General features: G+C 40.7%; 4 protein-coding genes across 4 annotated transcripts; all 4 read right to left on the reverse strand.

Moving 5' to 3' along the window:
- Positions 1-3,177: 3,177 nt before the first annotated feature.
- LOC115457368 (olfactory receptor 5V1-like) lies at positions 3,178-4,128 on the reverse strand. Its single transcript, XM_030186785.1, has one exon. It carries the CDS (start codon positions 4,126-4,128, stop codon positions 3,178-3,180), a length of 951 nt encoding a protein of 316 aa, XP_030042645.1.
- A 6,144-nt stretch (positions 4,129-10,272) lies between these two features.
- On the reverse strand, positions 10,273-11,223 carry LOC115457369 (olfactory receptor 1009-like). Its single transcript, XM_030186787.1, has one exon. It carries the CDS (start codon positions 11,221-11,223, stop codon positions 10,273-10,275), a length of 951 nt encoding a protein of 316 aa, XP_030042647.1.
- A 5,371-nt stretch (positions 11,224-16,594) lies between these two features.
- Positions 16,595-17,536, reverse strand: LOC115457370 (olfactory receptor 510-like). Its single transcript, XM_030186788.1, has one exon. It carries the CDS (start codon positions 17,534-17,536, stop codon positions 16,595-16,597), a length of 942 nt encoding a protein of 313 aa, XP_030042648.1.
- A 5,170-nt stretch (positions 17,537-22,706) lies between these two features.
- On the reverse strand, positions 22,707-23,384 carry LOC115457371 (olfactory receptor 5V1-like). Its single transcript, XM_030186789.1, has one exon. The coding sequence runs from the start codon at positions 23,382-23,384 to the stop codon at positions 22,707-22,709; it is 678 nt and encodes a 225-aa protein (XP_030042649.1).
- Positions 23,385-24,989: the final 1,605 nt, after the last annotated feature.

A 24,989-nucleotide genomic window follows, 5' to 3' on the forward strand; every position in this document is an offset into this window, starting at 1 on the left:
CAACGTTGTCCGCATCCGCGACGGAGTGCAGTTGAAAACGTCCAAATTCGGCTTTTGATTATACCGCGTTATTCGTTTTTGTGAGATAAACGTCCATCTCCCGATTTAGGTCGGAACTTGGGCGTTTTTCTCGTTCGATTATAAGCAGGTTAATGTTCCACACAGTATATAGAATACACTGAGCGGCTCTCCACGTGACTAAATTTGGTCGCGTCCATTTAGGCCATGTTTTACTCAGGATAAATCCTGGCACCGAAATTAGGCGTAAAGCGTGTGTATTCTATAATAATGTGCATTGATTGTAGAAACACCCATGGCCATGCCTACTTTTCAACTATGCAACTTAGAATTTTAAGCACAGCATGCTATAAAATACACTTAGCGCAGGGCTGGCGGAAGCCGGTAAGCGAGGTAAGCATGGCAGGGGGAGTGCCGACCTCTGGAGGGCACCACAAGCCAAGCTTACCGCTGCCCCGGGTGGCTCACCTGCAAGCAGCTCTCGGATCCCACCTGCCCGCCCTCAGCTCTCCGACAGTCCTCCTTTCCATTCCTGCCACCCTCAGTCGCAGTGGAAGCAGCAGGGTTCGTCTCTAGCCTTCCCTTCCCTCTCAGTGTCCCGCCCTCGCGGAAAGAGGAAATTACATCAGAAGGCAGCTTCCTCTCGTATATGTTATAAGATTGCATGTTTGGTCTTTAAATCTCTTGCTGGCCAAAATGTGGTTGGAATAACAAATCATTGTCTTTTACTAAGATCTAGCAAGTCCTTTCGATTGGTTCAAGGTTTCACAATGTCATTTCCAAACTACAAAGGGCTTAAGCTAAAAACATATTTGGGTTCTTCTTTCAAATATTTAGCCACTAAGGGGACCCTTTTTACTGAGCTGCGTAGGTGCCTTCGCGTGCCCAACATGCGCCATATTGGAATTACCGCCCGGATATCGCACGGCCCTTGCGGTCATTTCAATTTTGGCGCGCATCCGCTATGCGCATCTGCAAATTATTTTTTATTTTCTGATGCGTGTAGACCTTACCGCTAGGTCAATGGCTTGCGGTAAGATCTCAGACCCAAAATGGACGCACAGCAATTTTCATTTTGCCGCACGTCCACTTTCGGCAAACATTTTTAAAAAGGCATTTTTTTTGTAGGTGCGCTAAAAAATAATTCTGCACGCGCTCAAAACATCCGTCTATACTACCGTGGGCCATTTTTCAATGCACCTTACTAAAAGGACCCCAAGGTTTGGAATGGGCTGCCAAATTTTGTAAGATCGACTTAGTCTTATCTCTTACTTAGGAAATGCCTGAAAGCTCATCTGTTTTCTGCCATTGGTATTGATTAATTTAGGTATGATTTTTTCATCTGCTAATTTAATTCTGATTTCTGTCCGTTTATGTTTTTCTGCTTCTTTTCCTTGATTGTAATCCGCGGTGAATCCAAATGGAGATATTTAAAAAAATAAAAGAGCACCCAGGTAGGCACCTTCTTACCCTCTTACTCTTGGCATCTTTTTATTCAAATTTCCCTCATAGGCTCCATCTTACTAAATAATTAGGCAACTTCCAATTGATTATTCATAATCCTTTTGAGTTTATCATCAGTTCTGATGCTCAATTAATGACGATTGACAAAGATTTGATTCATTTTACATATGTTGTATTCACTCCCTTTAGTCAGATGGTCCCTCACATAGATACATTTTGCCGTTTTCAAAGCAAGAGTCCTGACTCAGGAATCTAACCCAGATCCTCTACTAGTAATCCACGGTGGTGGCAAAATACAAATATTCTGTATTTAATTTTGTGGTGGATGGAGAGTAAAATTATGCTCCTCTAAATCAAACAGTAGATGGTTGACCTGCAATGTGTCACCCTCATTATCTACTACTGATACGTTGCAATTTGATTTGAAAATACAACTGGTATTGACTACTGAAGATGGTTAAAGCAATTCACCCTCGCCTGACTGAAGTTACTGCTATTGGTCTCCTGCTATCCCTGATTCTAAGGATTTGTTCTTACCAGTGCATCTTTTCTAGCAAAAAAGGTGCCGGTACTCAAGTGCTAGGCCACCCTTCAGGGGTGGGGTGATCACTGAGGGACCCATTCCACAATAGCCAGCCCCCCCCCCCCCACACACACACAATAGCCAGGCCCCCTGCAACCAGTCACAGAATCTATGACAAGGCAGAATTGGTGTGTAGAGCCTGAGCTCTTTCATTAAAACTTGGGGTCCATGGGTCAATTTTAGCAGACAATGGAAAAGGTGCCGGTACTCAGTACCACCTGAAATAAAGCCCTGCACAGGACAGAGCGAGAGACACCCACACACAGTGAGGCCAGGCTCCCTGAGAGACAGACACACAGTCAGGACAGAGAGACACAAACAAACAGTGAGGTCTGGTTCTCTGAGAGACACAGGACCAGTGGGTTTTTTTCTAGCAAAAAAGGTGCCGGTACTCAAATGCTAGGCCACTCTTCAGGGGTGGGGTGATCACTGAGGGATCCATCCCACAATAGCCAAGCCCCCTGCAACCAGTCACAGAATCTATGACAAGGCAGAATTGGTGTGCAGGGCCTGAGCTCTTTCATTAAAACTTGGGGTCCATGGGTCAATTTTAGCAGTCAATGGAAAAGGTGCCGGTACTCAGTACCCTCAAGTACCCTCTCAAAAAAAAGCCCTGGTTCTTACTGAGGTAAATCTATGATGCAACTCCTCATGGCTGCAGTCCTTGCCAATCCCATAATTTTGTTTTCTAGCCAGAACATGACTCAGGGCTTCTTTTACTAAGTGGCAGTAAGCCCAACGCGGGCTTACCGCTCGCAATAATGGAAGTACCGCCAGGTTACCATAGCAGCCTGGCGGTACTCCTCACCCCTACCACGCCATCATTTATAGTGCTGGACTATATCCGGCGGTAAATGGACAGTGCCGCAAGCTGCCCGGTTACCACCAGATTACTGCCAGCACCGGCCCCCTTTTGCCGCAGCTTGGTATAAGGAGCCCTCAAAGCACAAAGAGGTGAACAGATCATTATTTTATCTCATATCAACTTTTTAATACAGAAACTCATCAAAAATAAAGATCAAGGATTTTTCCAGAGATCTACAGCTCAGTGAAGTCAGCCTAGAACTTAAGGAAGTGAAATATCATATTCCTACAGGTAATGATCCAATTTCTTAATCTCCTACTCGCCCCTGCATTCCCTTCTGCAGGGCAGCTTTAATGTCTTTGTTCCTTAGGCTGTAAATGATGGGGTTCAACATGGGGATCACAGTACTGTATGACGCATCTAAGAGTTTGTGAACTGACTTTGCACTCTTCGAGATGGGGCTGAAAAACGTAAACAGTGCTGTCCCAGAGTATATACTCACAACCATCAGGTGAGAAGAGCAGGTGGAGAAGGCCTTGTACCTGCCCTTCGCGGATTGTTTTTTTAATATGGAGGAAATGATGTGGCTATAGGATGTAAGGATGAGGACAATGGACACCGAGGCCAAACATAAGTTTAATGTGTTCATCAGCAGTTTGCTGACTGAGGTATCACTGCACGAGAGTTGCAGCATGGTCTGGAAACCACAGAATAAATGGTCAATGACATTGTGCCCACAGAAAGAGGAATATGAAATGGTCACACTGTGTGGAAGAGCATCCAAAAACCCAGTAACCCAGGAACTAGCAGATAGCAGGGCACAGGCCCTCTTGTTCATGATGACTGAGTAGCGTAAGGGGTTGCAGATGGCCACGTAACGGTCATAGGCCATGGCAGTGAGCAGAAAGAATTCCACACTGGTGAAGGACATAAGCAGATAGAGTTGGATCATGCAACCCAGGAAAGAAATGCTTTTGTTGTCCATCAGGAAAATTGAGAGCATTTTTGGAAGAGTGCAGGAAGTTAAACAGACATCTAAGATGGCCAGATTGCAGAGGAAGAAGTACATGGGTGTGTGGAGGTGAGAATCAATGCACATTAGTGTCAAAATAGTGAGATTCCCTATTAAGGTGACCAGGTAGATAGTCAGAAACACCATGAAGAGCAGAATCTGAAGGTTTGGATAATCCGAGAATCCCAGGAGGATAAACGCTGTGACCTGGGTTTGGTTTTGTCTCTCTATGTCCCATGTACTCATGGTTTACTGAAGGAGAAAGAAAAGGAACAACACAAAGAAATCAGGAAAAACTAGACAACAGAAAGCAAACTTTAAAAGGTCAATGAGGCACAATCGAATGCTTCAACATGCTACTGGGAAATCAGTGTGGCTTTCATTTTACAAGCCCTCTTTGATTTTAACATGTGTATAAACTGGTATTTAAAATGTTATGATGCATAAACCTCTAAGCTCCCATTTTGCAAAATTTGGGATATGCATATATTAGACCCGTGTATGGAAATGGCAAGTGGGCATGACCTGGGCATGTTTTGGGTGGGACAAGAGTGTTAGAAGGTCATAGATATAAACCCCTAAATTCTATAAAATTGTATGCCAAAATTTAGGCTTAAAGCATAAATTTACAAATACAATTTATAGAATAAGATCTGTTATAATTGGTGTTAAGAGGCAATTGTTGGCTTTAATTTATGTTAAATCGGCACGAATTGGTGCCAATTAGCAATTACATGCTGAACTGCCCTTAAGTCATTATTCTAGATGCTGTGCGCACAAATTCAATCTTGAACAAGTTCTAGAAGGGTGTGACTGTGGGAGGGGCATGGGCAGATCAGGGCCTAGGAATTCCTTGGCTAACTGTCAACACTTTGGTGTGATAACCCACTTATACCAGCCCCTAATATTGTATAATGGCAGTTCCAAACCGAATTGCAGTTACAGAATTCACACTGCGCACGCATCATCTTGGCACATAAATTTTGGGTCTCTTTCTTGAATCTACCCCATTGTCCCCAATTCAAGAAGGGAACTCAATGTCAACATACTAAAAGATCAATGGCGGGAGTTATACCTGCGTTTTTAGGGCAGGCTAAAACTTAGCGCACGCTAACCGTGTAGATGCCCATGGGAATATTATGGGTATCAACATGGTTAGCACTTGCTAAAAAGGCTAGAGCGCCTTTGCAAACAGGGCCCTTAGTGACCAGCTGCTATTGAAGCAGCTCTCCACTGGAGGGATTGGGGACAGCTGGTTCCTTAATCCCTCAATGGGTTTCAGCCCCCTAAATGGCAAACAGTCACTGTGATAGTATCTTTTTTTAAAAATAGATGTTAATGCTGTTTTGTTCATTTGAACAGGCTCCTTGCCGTCAAATTCTGTTTTAAGTTCAAATAGTTCTTTTATTGAAAAATGTGCATATTGTAGAAAAGAAAATCTGAAACCATCAACAATCTAAGAAAGCTCCCTCAACACAATATATATTGGACTTTTTAAATTGTATTGGTAAATTTTGTTTTAAAATACAGGTGAAAATCGAGATGCACTGGCCTGTTCATCTCAGTTCCTAAAATGGTGCGGCATACTTTTTAATGTTACAGTCAAGGCAACTGTGATTAGATCATTATCGTCATTTCTATTATTAACAAAATAATAGTCTCAAGTACCTTAATACTAGCAGTAATTATTACTATGGTTATTACTGAATCCCTTTTTTCTCCCTGCACTGGAAAGTCTTACCTGGTAAGCGGACTCTGGGTTATTAAACTGTAAATTGCACCGGGCTTCGATGTTCCCGTTATGCAACTTCGATATAGTGAGGTCTCTCTCCTCCGGTGCTCCTGTCAGTAGGGAATGGGCTAGGATATCTCATTTAATAGTGAGGGACAGGCTGAATAACAAGACTCTATCATGCCCTGCTCCCATCACCCCAGATGACCATCTAATTTTACAGCCCTTTCTTCATTCTTCTCCCCACTACAATAGATTATTTCATAGCCTTTATACCCAAATCCGCAAAAATGTAATTGTTTGTCTACATTAAGCTTGACCTACCCTTCTTTCTCTGTTTCCCCATTTTGTCTGTTTTAAGATGGGAATCTTTGGATGATACTACAGGGATATATAAGAAATCAGAGGGAGGAGGTAGACAGGCGCCGAGAGTGAGGACCTGGAAGAAGCTGAGGGAACCAAAAATGTCTATTTACTACTACTACTACTACTCAACATTTCTAAAGCGCTACCAGACTTACGCAGCGCTGTACAGTCAAACAAGAAGAGAGACAGTCCCTGCACAAAAGAGCTTACAATCTAAAGGAAAGGACATAACGACAGAAACAGGAACCCTACCGAGGTCTTAGGCTTCTGGTGTTCTTTTGGGGGAGGGGGAGAAGTCAGAAGGATGGTTTGTCTGATCCGTATCAGCTCTACAAGACACATATACAATTCAGTAATCTAACAAAAAAAAAAAAAAAAAACCTACAAAATCATCATAAAGGTTTATAGTGAAAAGAATAATTCATTTCCAATACCTCTTCCAAAGTAGGGAAATACAGTGTAAAATAAACCTGCTCTTGACAAAAGAAGGAAACAACATCTTAACCCTTAGAGTTTGCATCAGTGTTTCTTTGCTGCCCTTCAGATCGATATAACATGCCCAAAAACTTTATCAGTTTTCTTTGAGCACACAGCATCAGGATGCAAAAGAAACCAGAAAAAGTATAGACAATATATACACGTTAAACTCACAGTGGCTTGTTCAGTGGCCAAGTTCTTCAAAATCACTCTGATGATGATGGTGATGAAGAGGAAAAGTCCAGGTTATGTGTGGCAAGGTCTGGTCATCGTTACCCCGACAGAGAAGCTTCAGCTGAGGAACCGGTTGTACAGTCCTGGTCTTCAGAATGGTTTTACCTGTTCTGGGTCTAAACAGAAAGTACATTCCTAGCTCACACCACACAAAATAATTCCAACTGTCCACTGACCTCGACAGCTTACTTATAAAAAAGTTTTATTTTATGGTTTTACTTTTCAGAAACCTAGAGCAATTATAGGATGAAATGAATGAACTTCCACAAACCTTGATCATTTCCTTCTCTGGAAAAATGGCTGCCCATAGTATTCTGCAAAAGAAAAAAAGCCTGAGATTGAAAAGAAATAATTCTTGGCCAGGAAATCTCAAAATCATTTTCATTTGCACAGAGTCAGCACCGATCCAAACCTTGACAATTATAACAATGGATGTACGTACTCTTACATGCTGTTTTCTCTTACGTGTGAAGCAAAAGGTTCTTTGTTCTTTCAGTCGTGTGTCTGCAGAACTCAGGCTCAGGGATACTTAACTGTGTTTTCAGAACCTTCTGGGACCCGTTTCTGAAGGCAACGAAAGAGCCCTCGTGTTAGAATCTGCTGTATTTCCTCCAAGGACTGTATGTCACATTGTGATTGGAAGAACAAAGGCTAAGCGGCAGGGAGCATGAAATAATCAGCGAATCTATGCTGTCTTTTAATAGAGTATTTCAGCTCTGATTCTTTTTTTTTTCTTTTTAATCAATTAGAGCTACTCACAGGGAAACTATTTAGAACTGGACAATTCTGGAAATGATTCAGTAATTTTAAAGCACGGTCCCTTCCTAATAGTTCCTTCTGTGAGAATATTTTTGCAGATCACTTTCTCTGGAAATCAGCTCTGTTTCTTAAATGTCCTGCAGATAAAATTCATTGTAAAATGGTGCAAAGTTTCACTTTATTTGGAATGCAGAAATACAAGGAACAACACAGGATGGGGAAAGCGGAGAAGTTTATCTGGCCTAACATGAAAAGGGATTTGGGAGGGATGGTGTCAGGGCCACCAAGGTGAGGGGGGCAGCGCTGGTAAAGCTTCTGGCGGCAGGCAGACACCCTGGAAGAAGGTTGGATTGCAGTGTGACCGTCGCTTACTATGTCTGCACCTCCCTTGGTCTGTCTCTCTCCTGCTCTGATGTGCCAGGACCCAGGCTACTGTATTAGCAGGTTAACTCTGTTCTGCCGCTACAGGTCCTTCATTCTACCTGGTCCTAAATGCTTCCTTTTTCCACAAAGACGGGAGGGGACATGGCAGGAAGAAGGACCTGTGGCAGCAGAGCTGCGTTGATGCAATAACCGGGGTCCCTGCACACAGAGGAGAGAGACAGACCAAAGGAGAGAGCAGACACAGTACGTGACAGTCAAACTGATTTTGATTTGTGAATTGTAGACTCAGAGTGTTGTGGGGGTAGGAGGGGGCCCTGTCCTAGCCTGGCTTTGTCTCTCCGTGGCCCTGGATGGTGCCTAATGAGCAGCAGCAGCAAGAAACTGTGATATCGTCCTTCAGCCATTACTTTTCCAAGCTGAAGAGCTGTAACCTCTTTCGTCTTTCCTCATAGGGAGTCAATCCATCCATTTATCATTTTGGTCGCCATTCTCCGTACCTTTTCTAGTTCAGCTATATCTTTGTATCACTCTATGATGTGACCAGACCTTGAGTATTGTATGCATTTCTAGCCACCATATCGGAAGAAGAGACATGTACAGAGAATAGCATCTGCTATCTGGATAAATGCTAACCAGGATATTTACAGAGACGATCCTAAGAGTGCCTCTAAATAGTCATACACACTGCTTTGGATATTACTGGGGTAGAGAATAGGCATTGAATGCCCATCTTGTTTCGATAATATGGGTTTCCCCGCCCCTTCGCCGGGCCATCCTGCGAGGAGGTCACCAGGAAAACTTGGGCGTCCCTTTCGATTATGCCCCTCTTAGTTACTAATAAGTGGGGTTAACAGTAAAATAACAGTAACTCACATAGAATATTTCCTCCCCCCTCCCCCCGCCCCTTATTCTTTATCTGGATAATCTAGAGAAGTCTTCGCTGACTGCATTTTCTGGATATTCAACTCAGGGCACTGAAAATCCAGATATTTTGTGACTGTTGCACCCGGCATTTGGAAAAAAACATTGACTGCGATGGCTGAATACTGACTTATATTCTATGTTTTATTTCTCCATTCCTTTCCTAATAATTCCTCACATGGTAAAAATGTCAGGCACTGAGAAGAGATTTAATTGCATGATCCATGATGACACCTAGATTCTTTTTTTGGGGTGTTGACTCCTAATGTGCAACCTTGCATCTTGTAGCTATAACTTGGACCGCTCTTCACTACGTGTACTTGTCCACATCAAATATTTTTTGAATATTTCTGCTAGCGCTGGAAATGCTTCATACTAGGGATGGAACTACCGCTGGCACCCGTGTTGGGCCACGGTAGCTCCAGATTGGCACATGGTATGCCCATGGTGGGCCTACCACTGCTTTAGTAAAAGGGGCCCTTTGTTTGTGGGTCATAGTGTTTAATGTTGACCTTCTATATTGATCTTCATTCTTTCATGTTGGTGGTCCAGTCTTATGGAATTTGTTGTCTCCAGATCTACGACTCAACGCTGATCCAGCCTCCTGCCATAAAGAGCTGAAGGACCTCTTTCTACTACATTGAAACCACAGCTTCTCACTTCCTCACTACTGGGGCACTTTCAATATTCTCTCATGACGTACGTCTTGATTATTTGTATGATGACATGTTATACAGTTTGTTGTCATCTCTTACCCGAATTGTTGTTCTAAATTCCATACGTATATTTCAATTCATGTGTGTTATATATTAATCCTTTTCTAACATTATTCCATTTATTATACCTCTTGGCTTATACGAGAACATAAAGGCGAACAAACTATAACTATCGTAATAAATTCTAATAAATAAAGATCCTAATAATCAAGTACTGAATTGGTTTGTGTTCTAAGTTCAACATATAACCTTTGTTACTACTGGTATCGTTACTGAAGGTGGTTAAAGCAATACACCCTCCCCTGACTGAAGTTACTGCCATTGGTGCTTCTGCTATTCCTGATTCTAAGGATTGATTCCTACTGAGGTAGATCTACGATGCAACTCTTCATGCTTGCAGCTCCTGCTGAACCCATACCTTTCTCTTCCAGATCATTATCCTCACCAACACATTGCAAAGCACAAAGAAATGAACAGATCATTATTTGGCTCACACCAGATTTTAATGATGAAATTCATAAAAAATATTGCTCTTCTTGAGAGCTACACCTCACTGAAGACAGCTAAGAACTGTAAGAGGTAGTCATGGGAACGATGATGATAGTATGATTGTTCTGAAAAGTCTGAAATGCTTTCTGATATTCAAAACATTTGGTGATATATGAAGAATTCTCTCCTAAGTACATTTTCCCCTTTATGTTGAGGCTTCCTGTCTTAATTACTGCTGTATAATCTATTACAAAATTATTTCAATTACTTCACATCTAAATAACACATTCCTGCATGCAATGATCCGATTTCTTAACCGCCTGTTCTCCCCTCCAGCCCCTTCTTCAGGGCAGCTTTAATGTCTTTGTTCCTCAGGCTGTAAATGATGGGGTTCAACATGGGGATCACAGTACTGTATGACGCATCTAAGACTTTGTGAAATGATTTTGTGCTGTCTGAGATAGGGGTCAAATACACAAACAGTGATGCCCCACAGTATATACTAACAACAGTCAGGTGGGATGAACAGGTGGAGAAGGCCTTGTATCTCCCCTTCACAGACTGCATCTTCAATATGGAAGAAATGATGTGGCTGTAGGATGTCAGGATGAGGACAAGGGACACTAAAACCAAACTCAAGTTAAGGGTATTCATCAGTAGTTTAGTGGCAGAGGTATCACTGCACGAGAGTTGCAGCATTGTCTGGAAATTACAGAATAAATGGTCGATCATATTGTGCTCACAGAAAGAGGAATAAGAAATGGACACACTGTGCGGAAGAGCATCCAAAAACCCGATAACCCAGGAACTTGCAGACAGCAGGGTGCAGACTCTCTTGTTCATGATGATTGAGTAGCGTAAGGGGTTACAGATGGCCACGTACCGGTCATAGGCCATGGCAGTGAGCAAATACAATTCCACACTAGTGAAGGTCATAAGCAAAAGAAGTTGGGTCATGCAGCCCAGGAAAGCAATGCCTTTGTTGTCCATTAGGAAAATTGACAGCATTTTTGGGAGAGTGCAGGAAGTTAAACAGACATCCAAGATGGCCAGATTGCAGAGGAAGAAGTACATGGGTGTGTGGAGGCGAGAATCAATACACATTAGTGTCAAAATAGTGAGATTCCCCATTATGGTGACCAGGTAGATACACAGAAACACCATGAAGAGCAGAATCTGAAGGTTTGGATAATCCGAGAACCCCAGGATGATGAACTCTGTGAACTGAGTTTGGTTTCCTCTCTGCAGGTACCTTGTATTCATGACTTACTGAAGGAGGAAGAAAAGAGACAACACAGAGAAATCAGGAAATGAACACAAAACTAGTGAAACGATATGGAACTTTACAAAATCAACAAGACATCAAGACTGGTGGGAGAGTTCTTTGAATAGTGTCCAAAGATAGATTTAGGCACGGTTTATAGGATACGCCTAGGTGGAAGTTTTTTTGGAGCTGATTTTTCACACACTATCAACAGAATCTCATCTTATATAACAGTGTTAACAAACTTTTATTCAATAAATGATCATTTTCAATGATTGTTTGTTATTTAGGAATTATTAAAGATTTTTTTGGTTACAAAATCTAAACAGTTGGATTCTGTTCTTATACATAACGAAAGCAGAAAAAGAGAATAGAGAATCAGTCAACCTAGAAAACTGCACCCCCCTTAAGAACAGGAGGACGGAGAATCAGTTAATTTAACAAACAGGAGGAAAATCTAAACAGAGGAACATTCACTAATTGTATCACTAATTGACGTTTCAGGCTATTTATGGTCTTACATCTGAGACAGGCCAATTTACATGAAAATCTTTCTCTTACTGGAAGCTGATGAAGTGCTGCTATATAGGGAGAAATACTGTCAAACATTTTAAGTCATAAGTACATAAGCATCACCATAATGGGACAGACCAAGGGTCCATTGAGCCCAGCACCCTGTCACCGACAGCGGCCAAAAGAACAAGCAATTTGTCCCGCCCATCCTAGAAATACTGTATTATTCCCTCTTCCATTCAATAACATTCTATGGCTTTTTCCTCCAGGAAGCCGTCCAACCCTTTTTTGAAGTCCGCTAAGTTAACCGCCTTAACCTCCTTTTCTGGCAGCGAATTCCAGAGTTTAACTATGCGTTGAGTGAAGAAAAAGTTCCTCCAATTCATTTTAAATTTACCACACTGCAGCTTCATCGCATGCCCCCTTGTCCTAGTATTTTTGGAAAGTGTAAACAGATGCTCCACATCGACTTATTCCATTCCACTCATTATCTTATAGACCTCTATCATCATAGTCAATAAACGAATCTAACTGAAGTATTCTGAATTAGTTGGAGTTTTATCAACAATTTAATAGATAAACCTGAGTACAAAATACTGCAATAATCAAGATATGACACTATTAACATCTACGTAAACTAGTAAAGCAAAAGTGAGTTGATTACACGAGGACCTAACCAGCCTCGACTGTCTCATTTTAAAAAGAACTTTCTTCCAAAGTTGATTTACCTGTGGCTCAAAGGTCACTACGTAATCAAACACCCAGACCCCTGGATTTATCTTCAACTGAAAGGATCTTCAACAGCCAGGATCTTACGCTGAGGTAGTTCAATCAATTTGGGAGTGGAAAACTCCAGATTCTTGAACCCAAGAACTTTGGTTTTATTAGAATTGAGTTTCAGCATATTGGTCAGAGCCCAATTTGGATTCTGTCCACACAGAAAGATGTCCTCTTAAAGGTAGCATTCAAATTTGTAGACACAGGTAACATGATCAAGACATCTGCCTAAGAGAGTAATAGTTCATCAGAATTCAGCTTAATAGTTCGCAATGAAGCCATAAAAAAATTGAAAAGCAACAGAGATGAAGGCGAGCTCTGTGGCACAAGTGAAGATATATAGATGGGGACAAGATGGGTGGTACAGAATCAGTTGGGATAAATACTTGGATGGCTAAACTCAAGGCAAGCTCTTACCTGTTCTGTGCCTAAGAATAACACAAAGTAGGTTCCCAACTCACACCAACTCCAGCAAAACCTCACTTTTCCAAACAGTGCCATCCAGCTATCTTGTGATCTTCTGACCCTCAGTAACAAAAAGTTCTATTTCATGATTTTATTATTGGAAAACATAGAAAAAAAATGAGATGATGGAATTAATGAACTTCCAAAAACATTGGCCATTTTTTTTCTCTGGAAAAATGACTGATTTTAGTATTCCATAACGTAAAAGCATGAGATTGATTTTGAAATTTCTTGGCCAAAAATTATTTATTTTTATTGTTTGGTTCAGCGTTGTCTCTATGAAAATAACACTTAAATAATCGCAGTGCTTTCTTTTTACATGTGAACAGCCAGCTCCTTTCCTCATTCACCAATGTTTCTGTAGCACTCAGGCTCAGGGATACTTAAATGTCTTTTCAAAACCATTTGGGACCAGTATCCAAAGACAATGAAACAACACGGAAGAGTCACTAGGCCTGGCTGTAGAATCTGCTCTGTTTCCTCCAGGGACCATGTGTTGCATTGCGACTGGAAGAACAGAGGCAAAGCTGCCGGGAGTATGAAATAATCAGGGATTCTCAACTGACTTTTAATGACGCTTTTCAGCTCAGCTTGTTTGCCTGTTATTCTCTTTTTTTTTTTTTTTTGGAATCCAACAGAAACTAATTTAGAACTGGACAAATATCTTGTTTTCTAAACAGTGGCCAAGTCAGGTCACAAGTGTGGCAACATTCCATGTAGAACCCCAAAGAATAGCAAGATTCTGGAATCCTAATGAGCGACAAGATTCCATGCAGAATCTACTACTACTATTTAGCATTTCTATAGCACTACAAAGCGTACGCAGTGCTGTACAAACATAGAAGAAAGACAGTCCCTGCTCAAAGAGCTTACAATCTAATAGACAAAAATAAAGCAAGCAAATCAATTAATGTGTAAAGAGAGGAGAGTAGGTGGAGGCGAGTGGTTACAAGTCAAAAGCAATGTTAAAGAGGTAGGCTTTCAATATAGTGGCAGTTGAAACTATTTATAGCCAATTAACATCTGATTATTAAATTAAACTACTTGCACAATTGACATTCTATAACTTGTGCTTGAAACTTTGCATGCTAAGGTTAAAATTAGGTACACAGATTTCTAAAATTATGGAGTTAATATGCAGCATTGTGTCCTAAGAGGGACATTTACAAAATCATGCCCATGGGTGTAATTGAAGAGAATTTTAAAAGATTGTTTTTCAACTCTGTCTTTGACCAAAAGTAACTTTCCTTGTAAATATAAAAAACAAGTTGGGATGCAGAAGATAAGACACAGCTCTAACTAATTTGGTATGCAAAGGGGAGGATAGCACTTATTTCCCAGACCCAGCTTGGCCACCTGGACTTGGGAAAACATGTGACCACGTTCCCACAGACGTAAGCAGAGAAGCATTCTGTGATTTTCCATAGAAGCTTTCTGTAACTTTCCTTAGCTCTGGAAATGGGCTCAGAGCCTAATAAAAAGAGAGGGCTTGTCACAGCGGAGTCGGGGTTCATCTGTGAGTAACGTACGGGCTACTACTACTACTACTTGACATTTCTAAAGCGCTACTAGGGTTACGCAGCGCTGTACAATTTAACATAGAAGGACAGTCCGTGCTCAAGGAGCTTACAATCTAAAGGACAAATGTACAGTCAGTCAAATAGGGGCAGTCAAATTGGGGCAGAGGACTGCGCAGAGGGTTTGTTCATGGTCCCAAGCTCTTAGCTCTCGCTGTGAATCGGGCCCCCCCCAGCTGTTGATAAGAGCCTGGATGATGGAGACCAGTGATGTTTGTATGTATAGTGTAATTAGTGTTTATTTCCTAGTCTAAGAACTCTTTACATTGCTTAGATGTAGAGACCGGTGACATAATGAATGTTTATACAGCTAACCATTGTGTTTATAGAGCTAATCATTGTATATGTGCTAACCATTGTATATATCTTAATCATTGTAGAATTTCCCTAATAAAGGTTTCATTTACTTGTCATGAATCCAAAAGAATCCACGGTAGTTATTGAGCAGTCTGTGTTAGTGAGACAGGCTGTTAATCCATAGCAGTACAATGGTTAAAGTGGTGCCTTACGTGGAAAACTGAGACTAGTACCAGTAGGACAAAGATGTGTGTAAGATAACTGCTTTGCACTCTGGAATAATAATAAAACCACATCTCCAATTCATCTGCCCTTGTTCTGTAACCCTCTGGGTATATACTGATAAACTCCAAAAACACAGGTAATTTTGGATTTTTTTGTGTCATCAATAGTGCACTTTATTTGAACAAAAGTGTGAATTATTTCAAAATATGGTAAAATAGTAATGAGCACCTACATGGCTATGCCCTGAAATTAAAAAATAAAATCTCAGAATTGGCAAGGGAAAATATCCCTGCAGACCTCTACTTTTAACTACATGTCATGCTATGCACTTAGGATGGGGATTCAGGGTTTCTGGAATATGCTTCTACTTATCACAAATATTTTTAATTGTATGTGCACTACTTTAGTTAGAAAATGGACCCACAGAAAAGGAAGCTGCAAATGTGTTTGAGTCTTCGTCCTCAGGTTATTCTCATAATTGTGGTACGTACATAAATTTACTTTAAAGACAGTTGTCACTATGCCCTACATATTTGTAAATTCCAGGGGCACTGCAATGATTTTCAAATACTGTGTTGAACGATTGACATCTATGTACATGAAGGGCATGATTTAACAAAATGTACTAGCCCCCAGCTCAATTGGACGTGGCATTCATGCTGGATTGTGAAACCATGAGATCTCATCTGTAGCTACCTTGGCATCTCACTACTATTTACACTTTTTCACTTACATTAGCCCACTGTCACAATGACACTCCTTGTACAAGGGCCAGTCACCTCAGTTTCTTTCATTTGTGTAACTGTAAGGCCAGATTCCTACTGGTTGATGTCACTAAAGCGTGATGGCTCAGTTTCTTTATTGCCCCCCTCTCCCGCCGAGAGTTTGCTGCTGTCTCAGGAATCTAAATGAGATCCTCTACCAGTAATCCACCATGGTAGCAATACAAATATTGTATATTTAATTCTGTGGTGGATGGAGAGTAAAGATTAAGTTTCTCTAAATCTGTCACTGGAAAGTCGAACTGCAATGTGTTACCCTCATCTACTACTGGTCTGGTTGTGCTTTGATTTGAACATAAAACCTTTGTTGTTCTTGGTACGACTACTGAAGTGGTTAAAACAATACACCGACTCCTGACTGAAGTTACTGCTATTCCTGATTCTCAGAACTGATAACTCCTGAGGTACATCTTTTGCGGCAGGAACATGTTGCTAAGCAAAAAAGACAAATAGATCGATATTTGTCTCACATAAAATTTTAATACAGAAACTCATTAAAATAGAGCTGAAGTACATTCTAGAGAGCTGCAGCTCATAGAAGTTAGCAAAGAATTAAAGGTGTTCAGAGGAACGATGGAGATATTATTATTGAGTTGTCCAAAAATCACACTATTTCAGGATATCTCTCCAAAGTGTATTTTTCTCCTTTCTTATTGAGGCTTCCTCTACTTAATTATTGCTGTTAAATCCTTCACTGATAAATATCACATTCCTGCACGTAATGATACAATTTCTTAAACCATTAGTTTCCCCTCCATTCCCTTCTTCAGGGCAGCTTTAATATCTTTGTTCCTTAGACTGTAAATGATGGGATTCAACATGGGGATCAGTGTACTATATGATGCATCTAAGAGTTTGTGAACTGACTTTGCACTTTCTGAGATGGGGGTCAAATACACAAATATTGCTGACCCACAGTACAAACTAACAACGGTCAGGTGTGATGAACAGGTGGAGAAGACCTTGTACCTCCCCTTCACAGATTGCGTTTTCAATATGGAAGAAATGATGTAGCTGTAGGATGTCAGGATGAGGACAATGCAGACCATGGCCAAAGTAAAATTTAGGGTGTTTGTCAGCAGTTTAATAGAAGAGTTATCACTGCATGAGAGTTGCACCATGGTCTGGAAATCACAGAATAAATGGTCAATCATATTGTGCCCACAGAAAGAGGAATAAGAAATGGACAAACTTTGTGGAAGAGGATCCAAGAACCCGAAAACCCAGGAACTGGTACAGAGTAGGCTGCAGACTCTCTTGTTCATGAGGACTGAGTAGCGTAAGGGGTTACAGATGGCCACATAACGATCAAAGGCCATGGCAGTGAGTAAAAAGAATTCAACACAGGTGAAGGACATCAGCAGATAGAGTTGGGTCATGCATCCCACAAAAGAAATTCTTTTGTTGTCCATTAGGAAAATTGAGAGCATTTTTGGGATAGTGCAGGAAGTTAAACAGACATCCAAGATGCCTAGATTGCTGAGGAAGAAGTACATGGGTGTGTGGAGGCGTGAATCAACGCACATTAGTGTCAAAATAGTGAGATTCCCCATTAAGGTGACCAGGTAGATACACAGAAACACCATGAAGAGCAGCATCTGAAGGTCTGGATAATCCGAGAACCCCAGGATGATAAACTCCGTGACCTGTGTTTGGTTTCCCCTCTGCATGTCCATGATACTCATACATTGCTGAGAGAGGAAGAAAAGAGACAACACAGAGAAATCAGGAATTTTTTTTTATACAGATCCAGATTGAAGAAAGGGAGCTTTACAACATCTTAACCCTTCAGTAAGACACTGGGTATTCGATATGATCCTTATTTTACAAAAAGAAAAAAAACATTAAACAAACAAATTTTATTAAACATAAACCTTATCTAGATCAATATTTATGCAATCTCACGTTCACATGATCTAGGGGTCAACAACAAATTGTTATTTAGAAAAAAAACCTTTTTACTCTTTATAAATTTTTAATTTTCATTATATTAAGATATTCTTAATATATTGTGTATTCAGAAATCAAACATGCTGAAGGTGACTAAACAAAGACTAAGGGCACCTTTTCCAAAGGCACACTAGCGTTTTTAGAGCACGCTAATTATTAGTGTGTTCTAAACGTTAGAGTCACCCATAGGAATATAGGGGCATCTCTAGCTTTTAACTCATGCGTATATTTAGGTTGAGCTAAAATCGCTAGTGTGCCTTTGTAAAAGACTCTCTAAATTACTAATCAGATTTATGTTGGACCATACGTCCTGCCTTAGGAAATGTTTTATCATTGAAAGAATTAAACAACAGCCTAACTTTACAGGGTGTCCAATTGTTTCCTTGTTTGTATTGTTATTTGAATATTTTTACTGCTGTAATTGTCTATTGCTCATGTTTGATTTATTCCTACTGTACAAGTAGATATGATGTGGCTCTAGTTTTCATGGCCAAGAACTCTGCTGGTTTTCTTTGTATTTCTTCTTGGTTTGAGGTATTGACAGAATCCAATCCATGCGTTGCCTGGACAAACAGTTGTATTAATCTGAATAGTCTAGTTTGTGGCCACCAGAAGATTTTCGTCTGTGTTGGTTTCAACAGAGAAACTCAACAGTTATGGACAGGACAGTAATCAATAGACTATGAAATAGTTTTAAACTCACAGTGGTAGTGGTATTATAGGAAATAAGCCTTGGTTCTGTGTGACAAGTTATCGTCATCATTACTTTAACAGAGAAACTTTAGATGAGGAATTGGTTGCAGAGTCCTGGTCTTCAAAATGCTCCTACCTGTTCTATACCTGGGAATAACCCAAAGTAGATTCCAAGCTCACAGCACTCCAGCAAAACCTCACTTTCCCTGTGACTGCCAACGATAAGTAATTCCAATTATTTTGTGATCTTCTGACCTTTGTTAACAAAAAGTTCCATTTTATGATTTTGCTTTTGAAAAAACTAAGGGCCTTGTTTACTCCCTTAGTAAACCGGGCCTTTTAAAAATAAGAAGATAGAATTAATGAACTTCCAAAAACATCAAAGGGACACCGCAAAAGCAGAGGCCCATTTTCCACTATGTCAGCAGATACCAGCGAAAGGAGTAGTAGATCAGCAGGACTCTCACGTGAAGAAACAGAAGGACGAGGAATATGATAAGTAAAACCTTTATTCGTCAGGACCCTACGCAGAACTGGTGTCTTAGCGTGAAGTCTACATCATGGGTCTGTACACAAGATCACTGAAGGGTATAGGGATTTCCGGATAACAGTCTTTGGATATGTTGAATTAAAAAATGTCTTCCTTGTAGGTGAATGTGGAATAGGTTGTGATTCTGAACATGACTTTCTCTAAGGCAGTCCTTAAACAGACTCTAGAGTTTAAAGATGCTCCGAATTCCAGATACACGCTGATAAGACGATAAAGATGTAAATTTCAAAGAGACAACATTAAACCAAACTTTGAAAAGAGTAGCAATACACTTACATAATCGCATTGCTTTCTTTTACATGTGAATGGCCAGCTCCTTTCCTCCTTCAGCAATGTCTCTGTAGTGCTCAGGCTCAGGGATACTTAAATGTCTTTTCAAAACCATTTGGGACCAGTATCCGAAGACAATGAAACAACACGGAAGAGTCACTAGCCCTGGCTGTAGAATCTGCTCTGTTTCCTCCAGGGACCATGCGTTGCATTGCGACTGGAAGAACAGAGGCAAAGCCACAGGGAGTATGAAATAGTCAGGGATTCCCAACTGACTTTTAATGAAGTTTTCCAGCTCAGCTTGTTTGTCTGTTAGTTTGTGTTGGATTCCAAAAAAAGAGAATAATTTAGAACTGAATAAATATCTTGTAGTAATTTTAAAACACGATCCCTTCCCATTAAGAATATTTCTGTAGTTAAATGCAATAATTACATTCCCCAGAAATCAGCTCTGTTTCTTAAATGCCCAGTAAACTAAAATTCAGCATCTCTGGGGTCCTTTTACTAAGCTGCGGTAAAAAGTGGCTTGCGGTAGTGTAGGTGCGGGTTTTGGGCGTGCGCAGAAATATTTTTCAGCGCACGTACCAAAAATCCTTTTAAAACGTTTTGCTGAAAATGGATGTGCAGCAGAAATCAAAATTGCCATGTGTCCATTGTGGGTGTCTGACCTTAGCACCAGCCATAGACCTAGCGGTAAGAATCTGAGAGGTAATGACCTACGTGCATCAGATGCCACTTGGCATGCGTCTGCCATATGCATCTGAAAATAAAAAATATTTTCTGGACGTGCTTAGTGGACATACGCCAAAAGTGAAATTACCGCAGGAGGCACGAGGTAGTCTGGCAAAAAGTTCATTCTGGCGCACGTTGGGCACACGTAGAGCCTTACGAGAATTAATAAAAGGGACTCTTTCTTTGGGGTGCAGAAATCGAACGAAATAATGCAAGGTATCGGGAGGGGAAGAAGGTGAGACTTTGGAGGGATGTTGTCTGATGACCCCTAGTGGTAGACTCTGGTACAGCAGTGAGCAGAGCAGAGGATGCTGGTCTGCAAAGGGACAGGTCTAGCCTGCAGGAACAAGGAGGTGTTGATGGTCATCATCTCTGTTTCATGTTTAGTGTTTCTGGATAGGCACAAATTAAGGGGTCCTTTCACTGAGCAGTGCTATAAGTGGCCTGTGCTAGCCTCAGAGTTGGTCTTTGCCATGTGCTAAGGCCACTGTCAGTTTTCATTCCCCTCCTACCCTTCCCTCATCCATGGTGATTAGCAAGTTAGGAATTCAGAGTCCAGCTACACAGATGATCTGTTCCCGCATATTTGGAAATGTGTCCAGCAGGGTGGATGCTCCACCCTATAATCCTCATGGCAGAGACAGGTTTCACCATTGCATTGCATTATCTGGTCTATTGCTGCACCTTTACATCAAGCTCAAGATGCTGTGGGGCTCATTTTCAACCAGGGAACCTAAGGGGTCCTTATACCAAGCTGTGGTAAAAATGGCCCTGTGCTAGGGGCGGGGGCCATATTTGATGTACGCTGAGGCCCTTTTTACTGCAGAGGGTAAAAAGGCTGAAAAAAGAAATGGCCATGCGATAAGATGTCACTTACCATGTGACCATATGGGGGGGTGGGGGAGCACTTACCCACTGAGGAGGTGGTAAGGGCTCCTGTGCTAACCTGGCAGTTACTGCCAGAAGTACGGCATGCTGGGATGGAACTATCGCCAGTGGCCTTGTGAGACCGGTGGTAGCTCCAGATTGGCAATGCAGTAAGTCCGTGTTGGGTTTACTGTTACTTTGTAAAAGTGCCTACTGGGCTTGGAGTGGGTGTGGGTCTGGGATTGTGGCTGTTTTGGGGGGTGGGGTAGATTCAGGGGAAAGATGAAGTCATATAGGGGGAATCATGAGGGAAGATCTCTTGTGGAGGTGGTAAGCAAGGGGGGGGGGGGGGAATTTCTTGGGAAGGAGGGTTTGGGAGCAGGATCAGGCAAATATTTATGTTGATATTCAGTCCATTACCTGGTTGGCCAAGAAAAAAACTTTTCTAACTTTTTCAGGTTTGCTAGACTTTATCCAAATACTTAGCTGGTTAGCAGTAATCTTTGTCTACTAACTGGCTAAGATCATGGTGTCCAGAAACAAAAAATCAGCTCCCCTAAACGTTTTCCAAATAGCCTCAAAACATATGTACTATTATTAAAAATATTATTACTATTATTAACAGGTGTTCCTGCAAGATGCTGGAAAAACCGGATGATCTGGGTTTTTAAAACGACGTAATTCAAGATCGGACCGCTAAGCTCCATGAAGGGGCCCCAGCCATGGTAAAAAGTGGCCCAGCACACTACCGCATGCCACTTTTTACTGTGGCTTTCTAAAATGACACTTAGTGAAGAAGATACACTTTCAATTAAATGTTTGCGACAAAATAAGGCTCATGGAGGAAAGAGTTTGGACCTTTTACATAGTATCAAAATACTTTGCAATTGTTTGAGCTTTGCTAAGGGATTTTCCTAATAAAGATTTGATCAATATATTTTCAGTTTTTTCCAGACACCATATAATGGTAGTGCCCATACTCTGCCCCGGTGGGTGGGGTGGGGTGGGTAGGTTAGGTGAGAAAATGTCCAGTTACAGCTGATATTGAGAGGCAATCCTGGTTAAACATCAGAGGATGGCCGGTTCAGCAGGGTTTAATCAGGTAACAGCGTCTCCTGCCCAGTTAACCCCCCATATTTAATAAGGAGACAGAATATTGAGTAGAAGATTATGTTGCTCTAAATCGATCCGCAGAAGGTTGACCTACAGCGTGGCAGCCTCACAATCTACTACTGGTTTGATTGTACTTTGATTTGAACATACAAACTGTGTTGTTACTGGTTTGATTACTGAATGTTGTTAACCCAATACACCCTCCCCTGACTGAAGTCACTGCTGTTGGTCTCCTGATGTTCTACTGAGGTAGATCTACGATAGAACTGTTCATATCTGCTGTCCCATCTGATCTCATATCTTCTATTGCCACAACATTATCCATGAAAAACACATTACAATGGAAAAAAAGGAGGTAAACATCACTATTTGTCTCACATCAAATTTTAATAGCAAAATGAATCAACAATAAAGATTAAAGACTTTCCAGACAGCTACGGATCATTTTATTGCTGGAGTTGTTCAGTGGAAAGGTGGAGATGATATAATTGTTTTGAAAACTCTGAAATCTTCTCTGAAATCAAAACATTTGATGAAACATCAGGAATTCTCCACTCAATTCTCTTTTTTGTTTCTTTTTCATAAAGCTTCCTCTTCTTAATTATTGCTAGAAATTCTACTTTAGCTTAATTTTATATCATTCACATTCTAACATGTATTGATTCAATTTCTTAACTCCCTGTTCTCCACTCAATTCCCTTCTTCAGGGCAGCTTTAATATCTTTGTTCCTTAGACTGTAAATGATGGGGTTCAACATGGGGATCAAAGTACTATATGATGCATCTAAGAGTTTGTGAACTGACTTTGCACTTTCTGAGATGGGGGTCATATACACAAATATTGCTGACCCACAGTACAAACTAACAACGGTCAGGTGTGATGAACAAGTGGAGAAGACCTTGTACCTCCCTTTCACGGACTGCATTTTCAATATGGAAGAAATGATGTAGCTGTAGGACGTCAGGATGAGGACAATGCAGACCATGGCCAAAGTCAAATTTAGGGTGTTCATCAGTAGTTTAACAGCAGAGTTATCACTGCACGAGAGTTGCACCATGGTCTGGAAATCACAGAATAAATGGTCAATCATATTGTGCCCACAGAAAGAGGAATAAGAAATGGACAAACTGTGTGGAAGAGGATCCAAAAACCCGATAACCCAGGAATTGGCAGAGAGCAGGGTGCAGACTCTCTTGCTCATGATGACTGAGTAGCGTAAGGGGTTGCAGATGGCCATGTAACGGTCAAAGGCCATGGCAGTGAGCAAATAGAATTCGACACTGCTGAAGGACATAAGTAGATAGAGTTGTGTCATGCATCCCACAAAAGAAATTCTTTTGTTGTCCATTACGAAAATTGAGAGCATTTTTGGGATAGTGCAGGAAGTTAAACAGACATCCAAGATACCTAGATTGCAGAGGAAGAAGTACATGGGTGTGTGGAGGCGTGAATCAATGCACATTACTGTCAAAATAGTGAGATTCCCCATTAAGGTGACCAGGTAGATACACAGAAACACCATGAAGAGCAGAATCTGAAGGTCTGGATAATCCGAAAACCCCAGGATGATAAACTCCGTGACCTGTGTTTGGTTTCCCCTCTGCATGTCCCTGATACTCATACATTGCTGAGGGAGGAAGAAAAGAGACAACACAGCGAAATCAGGAATTCTTTTTACACAGATCCAGATTGAAGAAAGGGAGCTTTACAACATCTTAACGCTTCAGTAAGACACTGGGTATTCGATATGATCCTCATTTTACAATAAAACTGTAAAATGAGCAAATTTTATTAAACATAAACCATATTTATATGATCAATATTTATGCAATCACACGTTCACACGATCTAGGGATGAACAACAAATTGTTCTTTAATTTAAAAAAAACGTTCTTACTCTTTATATTCTGTATTCGGAAACATGCTCAATGTCTATACTTATCCGCCTAACACCTTCCTTCTTTCTTCCCTTATTTAATCTTAGCTCATCACTAATTGTATCTGATATCCTGTATGACAATGTCACATCAAACTATGTAAGCCAAATTGTGCCTGTAAATAGGTGGGAAAATGTGGGATACAAATGCAATAAATAATAATAATAATAATAATAAACAAAGACTAAGGGCACCTTTTACAAAGGCGCACTAGCATTTTTAGAGCGCGCTAATTATTAGTGTGTGCTAAATGCTAGAGTCACCCCTAGGAATATAGGGGCATCTCTAGCATTTAACTCATGCGTATATTTAGCTTGAGCTAAAAACGCTAGTGCGTCTATGTAAAAGACTCTCTAAATTACTAATCAGATTTATGTTGGACCATACGTCCTGCCTTAGGAAATGTTTTATCATTGAAAGAATTAAACAGCAGCCTAACTTTACAGGGTGTCCAATTGTTTCCTTGTTTGTATTGTTATTTGAATATTTTGACTGCTGTAATTGTCTATTGCTCTTGTTTGATTTATTCTTACTGTACAATGGCTTGAGTGAATTCTTTCAAAAAGGCGGTAAATAAATCTAATAAATAAACAAATTATGGCATAATATACTACTTACAATATTGCCCCTTAGGTAGATATGATGTGGCTCTAGTTTTCATGGCCAAGAACTCTACTGGTTTTCTTTGTCAAGACAACGCAAGGATTGGATTCTGTTAATACCTCAAACTAAGAAGAAATAAAAACTGTTGTATTAATCTGAATAGTCTAGTTTGTGGCCACCAGAATATTTTCGTCTGTGTTGGTTTCAACAGAGAAACTCAACAATTATGGACAGGACAGTAATCAATAGACTATGAAATAGTTTTAAACTCACAGTGGTACTGGTATTAAAGGAGATAAGCCTTGGTTCTGTGTGACAAGTTATCGTCATCATTACTTTGCAACTGATTCTTCATCTGAAGCTTCTCTGTTAGAGTCCTGGTCTTCAAAATGCTCTTACCTGTTCTGTACCTA

The sequence above is a fragment of the Microcaecilia unicolor genome, chromosome 14 (assembly GCF_901765095.1).
Source record: "Microcaecilia unicolor chromosome 14, aMicUni1.1, whole genome shotgun sequence".
NCBI lineage: Eukaryota > Metazoa > Chordata > Amphibia > Gymnophiona > Siphonopidae > Microcaecilia > Microcaecilia unicolor.

Bases quoted from the DNA above. Each gene is read 5' to 3' on its own strand.
- LOC115457371 (XM_030186789.1), bottom strand. From the start codon at position 23,384: ATGGACAACAAAAGAATTTCTTTTGTGGGATGCATGACACAACTCTAT.
- LOC115457369 (XM_030186787.1), bottom strand. From the start codon at position 11,223: ATGAATACAAGGTACCTGCAGAGAGGAAACCAAACTCAGTTCACAGAG.
- LOC115457370 (XM_030186788.1), bottom strand. From the start codon at position 17,536: ATGGACATGCAGAGGGGAAACCAAACACAGGTCACGGAGTTTATCATC.
- LOC115457368 (XM_030186785.1), bottom strand. From the start codon at position 4,128: ATGAGTACATGGGACATAGAGAGACAAAACCAAACCCAGGTCACAGCG.